General features: G+C 43.3%; 1 protein-coding gene across 3 annotated transcripts in view; it reads left to right on the top strand.

Annotated features, from left to right (window-relative positions):
• Positions 1-236: 236 nt before the first annotated feature.
• The window catches only part of LOC146613998 (growth factor receptor-bound protein 10-like), a 50669-nt gene continuing 38820 nt past the window's right edge, over positions 237-12085 (top strand). For 2 of the 3 annotated variants that reach the window (XM_085378863.1, XM_085378861.1), the window contains exons 1-2: positions 6777-6864; positions 9110-9215. Coding sequence is in view for 2 of the 3 variants with exons in the window: in XM_085378861.1 (XP_085234987.1) it covers positions 9165-9215 (51 nt within the window). In the remaining variant the exon portion in view is untranslated. Of the gene's footprint in view, positions 341-6776; positions 6865-9109; positions 9216-12085 lie in introns of those variants that run through there. The other variant, XM_085378862.1, reaches the window with a different exon arrangement.

The following is a 12085-nucleotide window of genomic DNA, read 5'->3' as shown; positions in this document are numbered from 1 at the left end:
AGAAGCAGTGGCATTCCAGCTCAGAGGTGAATATCAATTAAAAAACCAGCAGGCTGTCAACAACAGCTCCTAGACCACCCAACCACAGTCAAGTTGTCCACACGGACACACCCACAAACACAAACTTACACAATGAATCACCTGCAAAACATGCTGTGAGTGCACACGCTGTACCCTGCAAGAAAGGACACACACTAACACCGGCATGCTCTGACCTAAATCCATGTGATCGGATTCAGTTTTGTGAACTTTGTGGAGCTTTCACAGGTTTCAAGACTCTCGTGGCACGATAGGTCGAGTCTGTGACGTAACCATTCATAGCATCCCACCCGTTTTACACGTAAGTCTCCCGTTCACACCCAGACCAGGGTAGTGCTTTGAAGTTACTTTAGGCTGTCAGACGTCACGTGTTAACATGCTGCACACTGAACTTACAACTGGAGACAATTAAGCCCACAGTGTTGTGTGTGTTTTCTGAACTGACCTCCCATGTCCCTGAGAGACTCAGATTCCACCACATCTGGGAAGGCTGTTTCCCAACAAGGGTCAGAGGAATTTTTATGTAACAGCCACGCTTCTCCTGTGTTTTCAAAACACTGCGCACGTCCATGTGTTTGTGCGGCTGACCCATTTCAGTGGGAAGCGTCAAGCTGCTTCTGCTGCCATTGTCTGTTGTGTAACGCTGCTGCATTTAGCCAATGAATGCAAACAAACAGAGCGGAGGGACCAACTGGTCATTGGACCAAGCCAGACCTTTAAAGCGTTCCTAGAAGGCACTTTACTTTGAAGTGGCTCTGGGTCTCTGGTTTCAATTGGGCTCTGATTTCTACAGTCGCACTGTACCTATTAGTAAAGAAAGGGGGAAATGATTAAAAACTGAACAAATCCTTGTTCTTTGTGTTTTGTCTTTTTACAGTTTCCAGATGCTTTCCTATATAGCCCGTTAGAAACAAGAGATGTTGCAGGGAAAACAAACACTGCCATTAATTTAAAGAAACTTGAAACATTCAGAATTCACTAAATTTGTATGCAGATTATGAATAAATGACAACTATACTGTTATGTTGAATGTTCGATGGCTCAAGTCTTTGAATAATACCCTTTGGACCTGAGGAAGTAATACTCATAATTTTTGACTTCCTGTAAAAACCTGTTGAAGGACAGGCATTCAACAAATGGTTGGGAGTGTTTGAGGATTGACTTTAGTAACCTTTGAAGAGCAGAATTAACCAGAGCTCCAACTGTCTGGGCTTTTTTCCCTAGCCAATCACCTCTTCCACAGTTCTGCTGTCGAATAACTACTAGCATCAGGGGATGTGCACAACTGGAGGCTTGGTGCAGCCATTAAGCTAATATTTTGTAGTCTCAGCAGTGATTTCCTGCCCCACATTTCTTTTCCTGGACTCTGCTAGAGCAGCTTTGCATGATTCCCAGTTAATAAGTTGATCCTCTGTCTGAAACATACCATTTTATCTTCTTTCCCATCCTTTTAAACCAACTCTCTCCCGATTGGCTTCCTCTTGCAAACAGACGCCCTTCACAGCAGGTGGGTGAGACTTATTTTTGTCTTTTATTTATTTATTTTTGCATCTTACAGTTTGTGTCAAAATTGTCGCTTTTAGACTCACTGGGCTGAGGTTTCTTATTGTGCTGTGTACTATTTTGAGCTCTGATTGTGTACTATTTTTGATACTCTGCTCTGGCTGCTGTAAACACCAGCCCAAAGACCACAACACACTGCTTGAAATCTTCAATCTGATAAGAACTGGAGTCTTTATGTTAATGACTACAACTGCTACAGAACTGCCTCAGATGTCAGACCAGTTCTGCCAAGTTCTGGGTATAAGCACTCCCATGTGATGATGAGGTGTTTTGATACTCCATATGTTTTTCCTCTCTATCTTCTAATGTGGGTTTTGTAAACAAAGCCCTACATGGAGCCCACGATCTGTAACTAGCTTTTACCTTTGACCTATTTACAGAGCCCAGTTTCCTCTGAAAAGTTCATGGACATCCAAAATACACGTGGCATCGGGCTCATGCACATACAGGCTCATGTTTGAGATTTTGCAGGCTTACACAGAGGGATGTCTGCTTGGAGCTACAGAAAAGCTTATTTCTACTGTCAGAAGTTCAGCTGTCATACTGGCAGAGGCAGCGTCACCTTAAGCGTCCAGAAATGTCTGACCTTGAAACAAATGAATGCTGTAATGAAATAAGGGTTATCGTCATCCAAATAAAGTGTCCTTCTCCTTGCCGAATCTACTTCTCCAAGCCTCCTTGTTATCTGCTGTCAACCCCCAACATGTGTCCTCAGTCTGACAGTAGATAAAGTGGAGGGCTTAGTTAACCTATAAGTGGATGAAACCTGAGCTTGCAAATGGCCACTGGCTGATAGATGCAAATAAAAGGAGGTGTTGAAGATAATCTAGCACAGCGCAGACAATCTAATGCCTGTAAAAGAAGTTGTTGCTAGTATTGCTGAGAGCTGTGTAGTTGCAGCTACCACTGCTGTGACTTATTTCAAGCTCTGTTGGTTTGGGATATGGGTTATTACTCACTCACTTAAGCCAAATATTGATGATGCTGACTGTTTAAGCCTTGAGATTGAATGGGAAAAAGCACTGGAGAAGTTAAACAAGCTGCAGTTTGAGATGTGAAAGCTAGCAGGCAGACAGCCGTCTTTGTATAGAAAATTAAAACAGGTGATAGGTGACTCATTTAAGCATTAATGTATTGTTAAGTATAAAATAGACCTATACCTACAACCTTATTAGCCAGTAGTTCCTCATCAGTTGCTGTCTTCTCAAGCACATCAACTGAAGGCTGGCAAAACAGAGTCTCTCATGATCGTGCAAATCTCAAGTGAATTCAGCCTCCTCACAGAGTAAATGCACCACTGCACTGATGGGATGTACTCAAAGAAGAATGACCACAGCAGCTTAACACAGCATACTCCAGCCCCACCATGACCTTGATGAGGATAAGCGGAAGAGAATGAGTGGATAGGTGTCTTATTATTACTGACCTCCTTGTTTAGTAGGGGTGCAATGATACAGAAAATTCACGGTTCAGTCCGGTTCGATACTTTGGTGTCATGGTTCGATATTTTTTCGATACAAAAAAAATGTTCATGCCTTTTTAATTTGTCATTTATTAAATTTTCACGGCACATTCTGCACCACATCTCTGTGCGTTCATCATTTGTTTGAAGCCAGCTCACCTCCTGCAACTACTTTTCCGAGAATACGTGCTTCTTTTGTGGTTCGGACTCCTGACATTTCTTTGGAGGTGGAGGAACATCACAGTAATTGCTTAAAGGAGCTTCTTCGACATCTTTAAGAGTTCTAAACAAATGTCTGTCCTCCTCCTGAAAATCTTATGTACGCAAGCACGCGTTGCAACTTCTTATCTTGTGCGCGTTTTTTATTTTGACAGCGAATGCGCACCTGCGGACCACTTATGTGCAGCCCTGGTTATTTAGCTCGTCATATTGCAGCCACAGAAATTCTTTTGTCCATGAAACCATAAAGCTGCACTTTCTTTTTGCCTTATAGTCTGATTTGTCATAACTTTTCCGTTTTGTGGTAAGCTTTTCTTTGGCTGTCACTTCTTCACCCTGACCTGTCTTATTTGGCTCAGCAGAACTAAAATATATATCCTGCTACTTTTACACACGGACTCACATAAGCTCAGCGATTCTCTGCGCGATCAACCTCTCACATGTTTAAGCTTGATGCGGGAGATTTCACTTGTCATGTTTGCATAATAAGCTAACGATTGATAAGACGACGTCAGAGGAATTGGTGCGCAAATTATCATCACTCACCAATCAGTGCTGTGGCTCTCTATACACAGTTCACGCGATTGCAAAGTGAAAGCAAAAAACAAGCGCAAATTCAAACGCGATTTCAATATGTCACATATTGACAGTGGCTCACCGATGCCAATGACATACTTACCCAGCTACATTTCCGAAAGAATGCAAAAACATTGACATATATTTTTCCTTCCTACGATAGGCCGACAGGCAGGGCAGAGATAGATTTTGGTAGCCCGACTGGAAAAATCGCTAGCCCCGGGACGTCGGGCTAGTGATTTTGCGAGCCCTGTATCTGATTGAGGAATCACTCATCTTTGGAAAAGAGAGTTTATTACAGAGAAATGGCTCTTTCCAAAATAAAAGCTATACTATCCGCTTCTTCTGGGCTATATTCTCAGCAGCATATTAAACATATCAGGTCCCCATAAGGAGAATCATGTGCTAACGGCTGTCTAAATGACTCGGCTAAAGTTTGTAGCATGCGTGCTTGTTGTTTTTGTCTGCTTCCACTTGTCTTTGCACTAGGATGATGTCGGCGTAAATGTGCAGTCATATTCGTTGTGTTCCCACTAGAGCTGTCAGCGTAAATCTCGTTGAAATGACGTTAACGCCACAACACGGCAAATCTCCGTTAACGAGCTACCCCTGATCGCTCCGTGCATGGGGCTGGACGGCCAACACGTTAACGAGCTAACTGCGCTAACACGCTAGCGCCCACCCATGTAATTGAGCATTGCGTGGCACATCCAACATACTGTTTTACTTTAGTCCATGACGCGCTTACCTTCAGGGTCATACGTCACATGAAAACCAAAATAGTTCCAAACGCCAGATCTGAATGAGGGTGGGGGAGGTTCAATTTGCCATGTTGCAAGGAGAGCTTAACTTCTGTCTTGCTAGCTTGCCCTGCGCTCAGTGAATCTGCGTTCGACTACTCCAACACAGACAGCCTCGTCAGAAGAAAATTAATTTAAAATTTTGTATTGTTCGATACATATGCGTACCGAACCGAAAGCACTGTATCGAACGGTTCAATGTCGATACGAGTATCGTTGCACCCCTATTGTTTAGCTTTATGTACAGAAAGGTGGTGTCCCTAGTGAAGGATCTGTCAACCAGGCCGAGCAGCTGCATCCAAACCTTACCTCACCAAGTACAAGAAGGAAGAAGGAACTTCAGCACACCAAGACATTTTGGACAATTTCACGCTTCCAACTTTGTGGGCACAATTTGGGGATGGCCCCTTCCTGTTCCAACATGATTGTGGACCACTGCACAAAGCAAGGTCCATAAAGACATTAATGAGCGAGATAGGAGGAATTTGACTATTCTGTACCAGACAGAACCCCTTTGGGAGGAATTAGTCTGGAGACTCTGGGCCAGGCCTTCTCACCCAATGTCAGCGTCTGACCTCATAGATGTGCTTCTGAAGAATGGTCAAAAATTCCCATAAACGCCTAAACGTTGTGGAAAGCCTTCCCAGAAGAATTAAAGCTGTTATAGCTGCAAAAGGTGGACCAACATTATATTGAACACTATGGATTAAGAGTGGGATGTCACTCAAGTTCATATGCGTGTGAAGGCAGACAAGTGAGTACTTTTGGCAATCTAGTGTTGCTAGTCTCATACTGTAATCCTTATTTTCCACTTTTGATGCTACCGTTCTGACCCAAATCAGTCCATGACATTCTTCTTCCGCCACACCACCCTGCCCTCACTCTCTTCTTCACATCTTTTAGGCTTTGTCCATTTCACTGCACAGTGAAAGACAAGCACTTAAACTCTTGCCTTCACCACCTCTGCTCCTTGCATCGTAACCCTTCCACCGTCCTCTCTCTCTCTCATTCACAAACGTATTCTTCCTCGGATCTGCTGAATTTCATTGCTCCAGTCTTCTTTCCAAAGCGTACCTCTGCCTCTCCAGCTTCCCCTCAACCTGCTCTGTCAGTACAAACCATGTGCTCTTCAGATATAGTCCACAGAGAGTCTGAGCTCGTCCATCAACGTGTCCATTGCTGTTGCCAAGAGGGGAGCCCAGGCTGTCAAATGTGCGCCATTTCCCATGTAAGATATGACCCCAAGCAACACTAACAGTGTACAGCCTTGGAAACAGCTCAGTGTGATTTGATTTAGATGCAGAATGCTTATCTGTCCCCTTTTTCCGTGCTTACCTGTCAATAAGGTTTAAGGTAATATTTGCCATGCTAACTCTTGCATGCTGTTTAACAGAGCTTCTACTTTGCTAGAGACCCTTCCCTATTGCACAGGTGGTCAAATATGAACTTTCAAGCTCATTAGAACCGCACAAACTCTATTTTTGCCTTCATATACTTTATTTCATGCATGTTTGCAAGTTTCAATAAACACTTCACTTATTTCCCATTTTCCAAACAAAATATAGAGAGATAGGAGGAGGCTCCAGGCTTTTGCACAACACTGTATGTTGCTTAAAAAAAAAAAAACAACAAAAAAACTTCATGGTGACTCCATTTTTCATATGCAGTTTCCACCATATGTAATTTTTTTTCTGGGGCTGCCACTGGCTCATACATTGAAGTCCTCCTTCTGCTCGGAGGGTTACAGCCAGGTCTTGAACACACTGCAAAAATAGTCCACTTTTACAGACATGTCGAGCCAATAAAGTAAAAAAGGGGTATTTTTTGCAGTGTGTTCTAGTGAACAGGGCGGGGAGAGAGAAGGAGGAGGAGGCTGTCCTTCGCTGGCGTGTGTCTGCGTGCATGTGAGAGAGAGCGAGAGGAGTCAGCTGGTCGAAAAGTGCGGAATGAGCGGTGCATGCATGCGTGTGTTTGCATGTGTGCGAGCGCGGGTGAGCGAGCGTTACTTGTGTGAGCGTTGTACGTGTGCAAGGAAAGCACCTCGGGGTGGGGTGGGGAGGGGGGAACAAGGTGAAGACAACAGAGTGGAGCCTGGGGGGGTGGAGGTAAGGGGGGGAAAGCAGTTTGTGCGGACATCCAGACGAGGATAGCCGGAGCGCACCGGGTGCTTCTCCGTCCTGGACACGATTTTGCCTTTTCATTACCGTAAGCGCTTTGCATACTTGTTTGGGAACTAATATCTCTCATCAGGACTGCATATCGTTAAACTCAGTATCAGCCGGTCTATACATACTTACTGGTCATGCGCCGGGACGCAAAGGAGCTTTAGAGATGATGTAAACTCAATTTATGAGCTACCTTGTTGGTAGAAAAAAGGTATTTAATGACAGTTATTGCTGTGCTGTGAGAGGCAAAGTCATTATGTAACTCTTTAAATTTGCCACACTACTCTAAGTGATCAGATTCTTCGCTTTTATGGAGATGACTGTAAAGTTGTCATATATTTATTTTTTAATATTAGAAACACGCGTTGGCTGTAGTGGTGATAGTGAAGGAGGGGATTCAATCTTTCAGCTCACAGCTGTCATATCACCTCATAACACAGTCAGACTCAGATGCTCCATCAGTGCCTAAAGCTATTGTACCTCCTCCCTCTTCCACTAATTCCGATTTTGAACTGGGACAAGAGTTATCTGAAGCATCAGCATGGTAGGGAACTGCTTCCCCAGAGAGCATAAGCTAGGTGTGTGTGTGTGTGTGTGTGTGTGTGTGTGTGTGTGTGTGTGTGTGTGTGTGTGTGTGTGTGTTTTAATGGGCTGTCATAAAGCTCCAAGCTGTGCCTTAATGTAGGTTTAATCTTTGTATGCTGTTAAACTTCCTTCCTTCTTATCTTATGCACAAAGTAGACTTCATGTCTGTTTGGGTCTCAGGTAATATTAAGGAGTTTTGTGAGTGTGTGCTCTTCATAAGACAACAGACCGTGAGTGTAGCTAAAAATCTGAATCCTTATGCACTTGGAAAGATGTGGTAGTAGTAGTGGGTGTGTTAAACACACTCACACACGTGTGACATTATTAAGTTGCTCCCTGCCCTGTTTAATTTCTCCAGATCTCCCCATATGACCAGCGAAGCTGAATTGTTCCCTCTCTCCACAGGAGGAATCACAAATGTCAGGAAATGTCAAGCACACAGAGCTCTGTCTTTGGCACTTTCAGGCTTATTAATTTGCACGTACGACGGCGGCACTTGCCCTTTTGGCCAGGACTTTGGTTGCTGCGAACAGCCTGTGCAATAACATGTAATATATTAAGAAAAAAAAGTGTGCAGTTATCAGGAACGCAGAGGCTGCACTGCAACGTATGCCTCTGACAGAAGAGCAAACCTAAAGATAGCAGAGCCCCAGTGGAAACAGTAATTAGTGGGGTGAAGAGAGAGGGAGGAGAGGAGAGAGGAGGAGGAGGAGGAGGAGGATATTGTTTGAACCATCTGATATCTGTTATATAATGACCTGTACAATGGAGACATGCTGGGAGAGAAAGTGAAGAGGAATCGTCAAAGAGTGAGAGGAGCTATTTAGTGAGAGAGAGAGAGGCAGCTCTGTGTGTGTTTTCAGCAGATTGGGTTTGCTGAACCTTTGTTGGAAGCAGTATCAGTTGCAGCAGTTCCCTAAAAAATGTGTATGTGGGCTGCATAACATCATTTCTCTCTTTGAGGAAGCTTATTATTTTTCCTCGAGCTCACAGATGAATCCAGTCTGTGAGCTGGGCATCTCTAATATGTTATTGCAGCTCTCCGTGAAATTGGACAGGCAGATAGGAGTTAAAGAGGATCAGCGATTAGATTAAATGCAAGTAAGAGTTTTTTTCTTTCTAAATGCTGCAGACAAATAAACAGAAGACTAAGTGCTGAACAGCTTGAGATGGATTTTTGTGTGTGTGTATGTCTGTGCTTGCGAGTCCTCTTTCCAAACACACACATGCGCGCAACTTCCTGCTGCTTACTCACAGCAGATAATGCAGTGGAAATAGACGACTCCTAGACGACACACACACAGGTGGTGGAGAGTGGTCATGTGTTGCTCACTCGGAGAGGAGAAATTCTTATTTAGTTCTAAGCCACTGGCTTTGTGAAGGAACTGTGTGTGTATTGTATACAATGACTGTGTTTACACTGTGTGTGCACATGTTCAACCGTGCATGCACACTAAGTCGCACAGACAAGCTTTGCTGTTTAGGTGAGAAGGAGGTGCAGGACTTTTGTCTTTAGAAAATTGATACCAGTTGTGCAAAGTTGTTGTGTAATGTATAGCACAAAATCCCAGATCCACCTTTAGTAGTTAGTGAAATTTGTTAATTAAAACTTCATTTTAACCCTGTGTTTTTTTTTCTTACTGACTTTTCTCTGTGATTTTAGTGCTGTTCTTCATTCAGTCTGTTTCTTTTTTGTGCAGAGTGCTGGTGAGACCAGAGGGTTATTCCCTGCAGAGGGAACGCTGAAGGAACATCATGGCATTAGCGGGATGCCCTGACTACTTCTTACGTCATTCGAACTACCAGGTAAACATTTAATGTTCCAGCTGTATGTGGGTTTGTTGGTAGAACGGGAATAAAAGTAATGTTAAACTGGAGTTAGTTTTCACGTAACAGTTAATCAACTTTAAGACTAAGTGACACTTGCTGGTTGATGAAGAATTCTTAATTTTTGTGTAATTTTAGACAAATTTTGGTATAATCTTGGACCGAACAAAAATTATTTTATTTTACTTTTATGAGTTTGCCTGTTTGACATGGTGCACATTTACCATCATGCTTTTAGAAGATGGTGCTGTCCTGTGTGCATGCTAACACTAAAGGCCTCGGTATACCAGTTACGTTGGTTGTTTCATGCAGTGTGCACTAGGGGACATTGCTTACCTAGCGCACTGGTTGGTAGCTAGCGTTGGTTGGTGGCTCGCGTTGGTTGGTAGCTAATGTTGGTTGGTAGCTAATGTTGGTTGGTCGCTTTGTCCACTAGGCAACATCACCTAACAGTCACTTATATTTATTCCTGTTTTTAAGGCCTTGGTCGCTGCTGCGATACAATAAGTGTCGCCACTAAGACAATACTGCCACATCAGCGCTGTTATAGGAGGAGAAGTCAAACCCCATTGCCAAGTGGGGTTTTTTCACCAAGTATTTCCCATGTCTCATGTTTTCAAATTGTTGTAATAGCGCCCTCTGTATAATCTTTGACTATTAAAATGGCCGTAAAAACCAACATGATCATGCACTGGTGTCTTCAGCCCAGCTGCAGCAGCACAAAGTTTGCAGTTGGCTAACTGCTGTGCTAGAAATAAGTTGGAGACTAAAATGTTATCAAAACGGATACAAATAATAGAAAAGATTGATATTCTCCGAGTAGTAAATAAAAAATATGACATTATTATTTTATAATATTGTCAAGAGACTAGCAAACAGTTGCCTATTCATATAGTTAAATTATCATTTGTTTGAAATTTGTGTTGCTGCTCCAAGAATAATTGCAGTTGTTCAGTTCTCCGACTTCCTAGTAAGCTAGCCACCTTTGAATGCACTCTGGTGCTGAGTGCTTAGCAGTAACGATGAGCAGAGCTTTTTTTGTGGAAACCAGCTGCTGTACTGAATATGTCAACTGGGTAACCAAGATAAACATTAACAGATGAAACCACCGAAATATTGATTATGAGGCAAGACCAAGGTTAAAGTTTAGCAGTGGGCTAAAGTTTGCTTGCCTCAAAGTGAGCGAATCCCAGCTTAGTTTGGTGAAATATGGCATTGGTGCAACACGACAGACCTGGTTCCACTGTCCAACTCCTGCAGAATGAGCCCTTTGTTTCTCAGCTTGGATTTTCTCCTTTCCAACCCTCCAGTAACCTAAAGAATTTGGCTAAAGAGCTTCATGGAGGTCTATAAATAGAGTGCTAAGCAAACAACAATAACAAGTTTGGGCTTTGTTGTGTGACAGGCCTAAAAGCACTGGATTGATGGTATGATGTCTTACTGGGACCCATGGAATGATGGAGGTGATGTAGTCTCCGCTGTCTTTTTTTTCTCTTAGTGGAGGGACAAAAATCCTGCTCACCCAAACTGTGGGACTGCTGAGCCCCTGCTGAGCTGACATTAAGTTGGACTGGTTCACGTTAGCTTCCAGGAAAGAGTTTTGCCCCAGTAAGGCTGCAGTGAATAGTGAATTGAATCCCCATCGAAAAACAACATTCCTCCACCCTGCATGTAGCAGAGAAAAACCAAAGTTTGATAGTTTGATGGAGAGAAGTGGGTTACAACATTGCTCTGTTTGTGTTGGTCTGTGTGTATGTTGCTCATGTAAAGCTTGCCAGTTGTCATGAAACAGCATGGCACACATGGAGTCTCTGCGCGGCAATGACTTTATGCTCAGTGTTTAGAGATAAGGAGCAAATAAGCCCCTTTTCTTTGTACTTACATAACACTATACATAATGGTGGTCATGTTTGGGAATTTGGGCAGCAAAGTCTTATGTGTGTTCCTGTGTCTCGCACTCTTACTGAGAGCGTTGGACCTGTGCCAGGGAGGTCTCAGATTAAACGGGCGGCGACCCTTGCTTTCCCTTTTTTTCTTATGGATGTATTTGTAAATGTGCACACACATGCTCTCCACAGACCAAGAGACCACTGTCCACAGTCTCAAAGCTCTGATGAGTTATGACTTTAACTGCTAAGAGCGGAAAGAATGAAGCGTTTAACCTCTGCTCCTCTCCTTCAGCGTCAGCATTGATACCATTTGTTCCTAAACATGTCTGTTCTGCCTGACAGTTTGTGTCTCTATATTCTCAGACGTCAGGTAAGTGGTTATGTGCGAGCATGGTGACGGGCACGCTCAGTTGTGTTTGTGCTTTCGAGGAAGCGCAGCCTTTAAAGCACTTTGTTGAAGTGCCTTGATGTCAGTGCTTTGGGCAATGGAGTGAAAGGGGAGCTCGCTATTTATGAAGGCGATGTCAAGAGAAGTTACAGGATGTCTGTCCAAAAGCAACCCCAGTATGTCAAGCTGATGGAAACTGTAGAGCCACAGCATTCGTTCAGTGAGATATAGCTTTAATGCTCCAAAACCCAGGACAAGAAATCACTCAAATCTTGGAAAACTGCTCTTCAATATTTAATGCTAGTTTCTGGCCCAGAGACATTCTGGAAATCAGCGTAATGCGACAGCGAGACGGAGAATCAAAGCATCGTTTTGAGAAAAAGAATGTGCAGCCAACACCGCTACCTCCAACGTAGCAAATCTTTCAAAGATGGTTTTAGCACAGATTTTTGTTAATGCATATAGAAGTATTTTGGCTAAGTCGGATGAGATTGTATGCTTTGTCAAAGATACAAAAGCTTCCCATCAGTAGACCGGAAGTATTTATAGTGGCACCATTAAGAAATTATAAT

Source organism: Diplotaxodon limnothrissa, linkage group LG18 (assembly GCF_057381915.1).
Source record: "Diplotaxodon limnothrissa isolate DT_005_m linkage group LG18, D_limnothrissa_male_GT1.1, whole genome shotgun sequence".
Classification (NCBI taxonomy): Eukaryota; Metazoa; Chordata; class Actinopteri; order Cichliformes; family Cichlidae; genus Diplotaxodon; species Diplotaxodon limnothrissa.
This window is presented reverse-complemented; position numbering and strand designations above follow the sequence as displayed.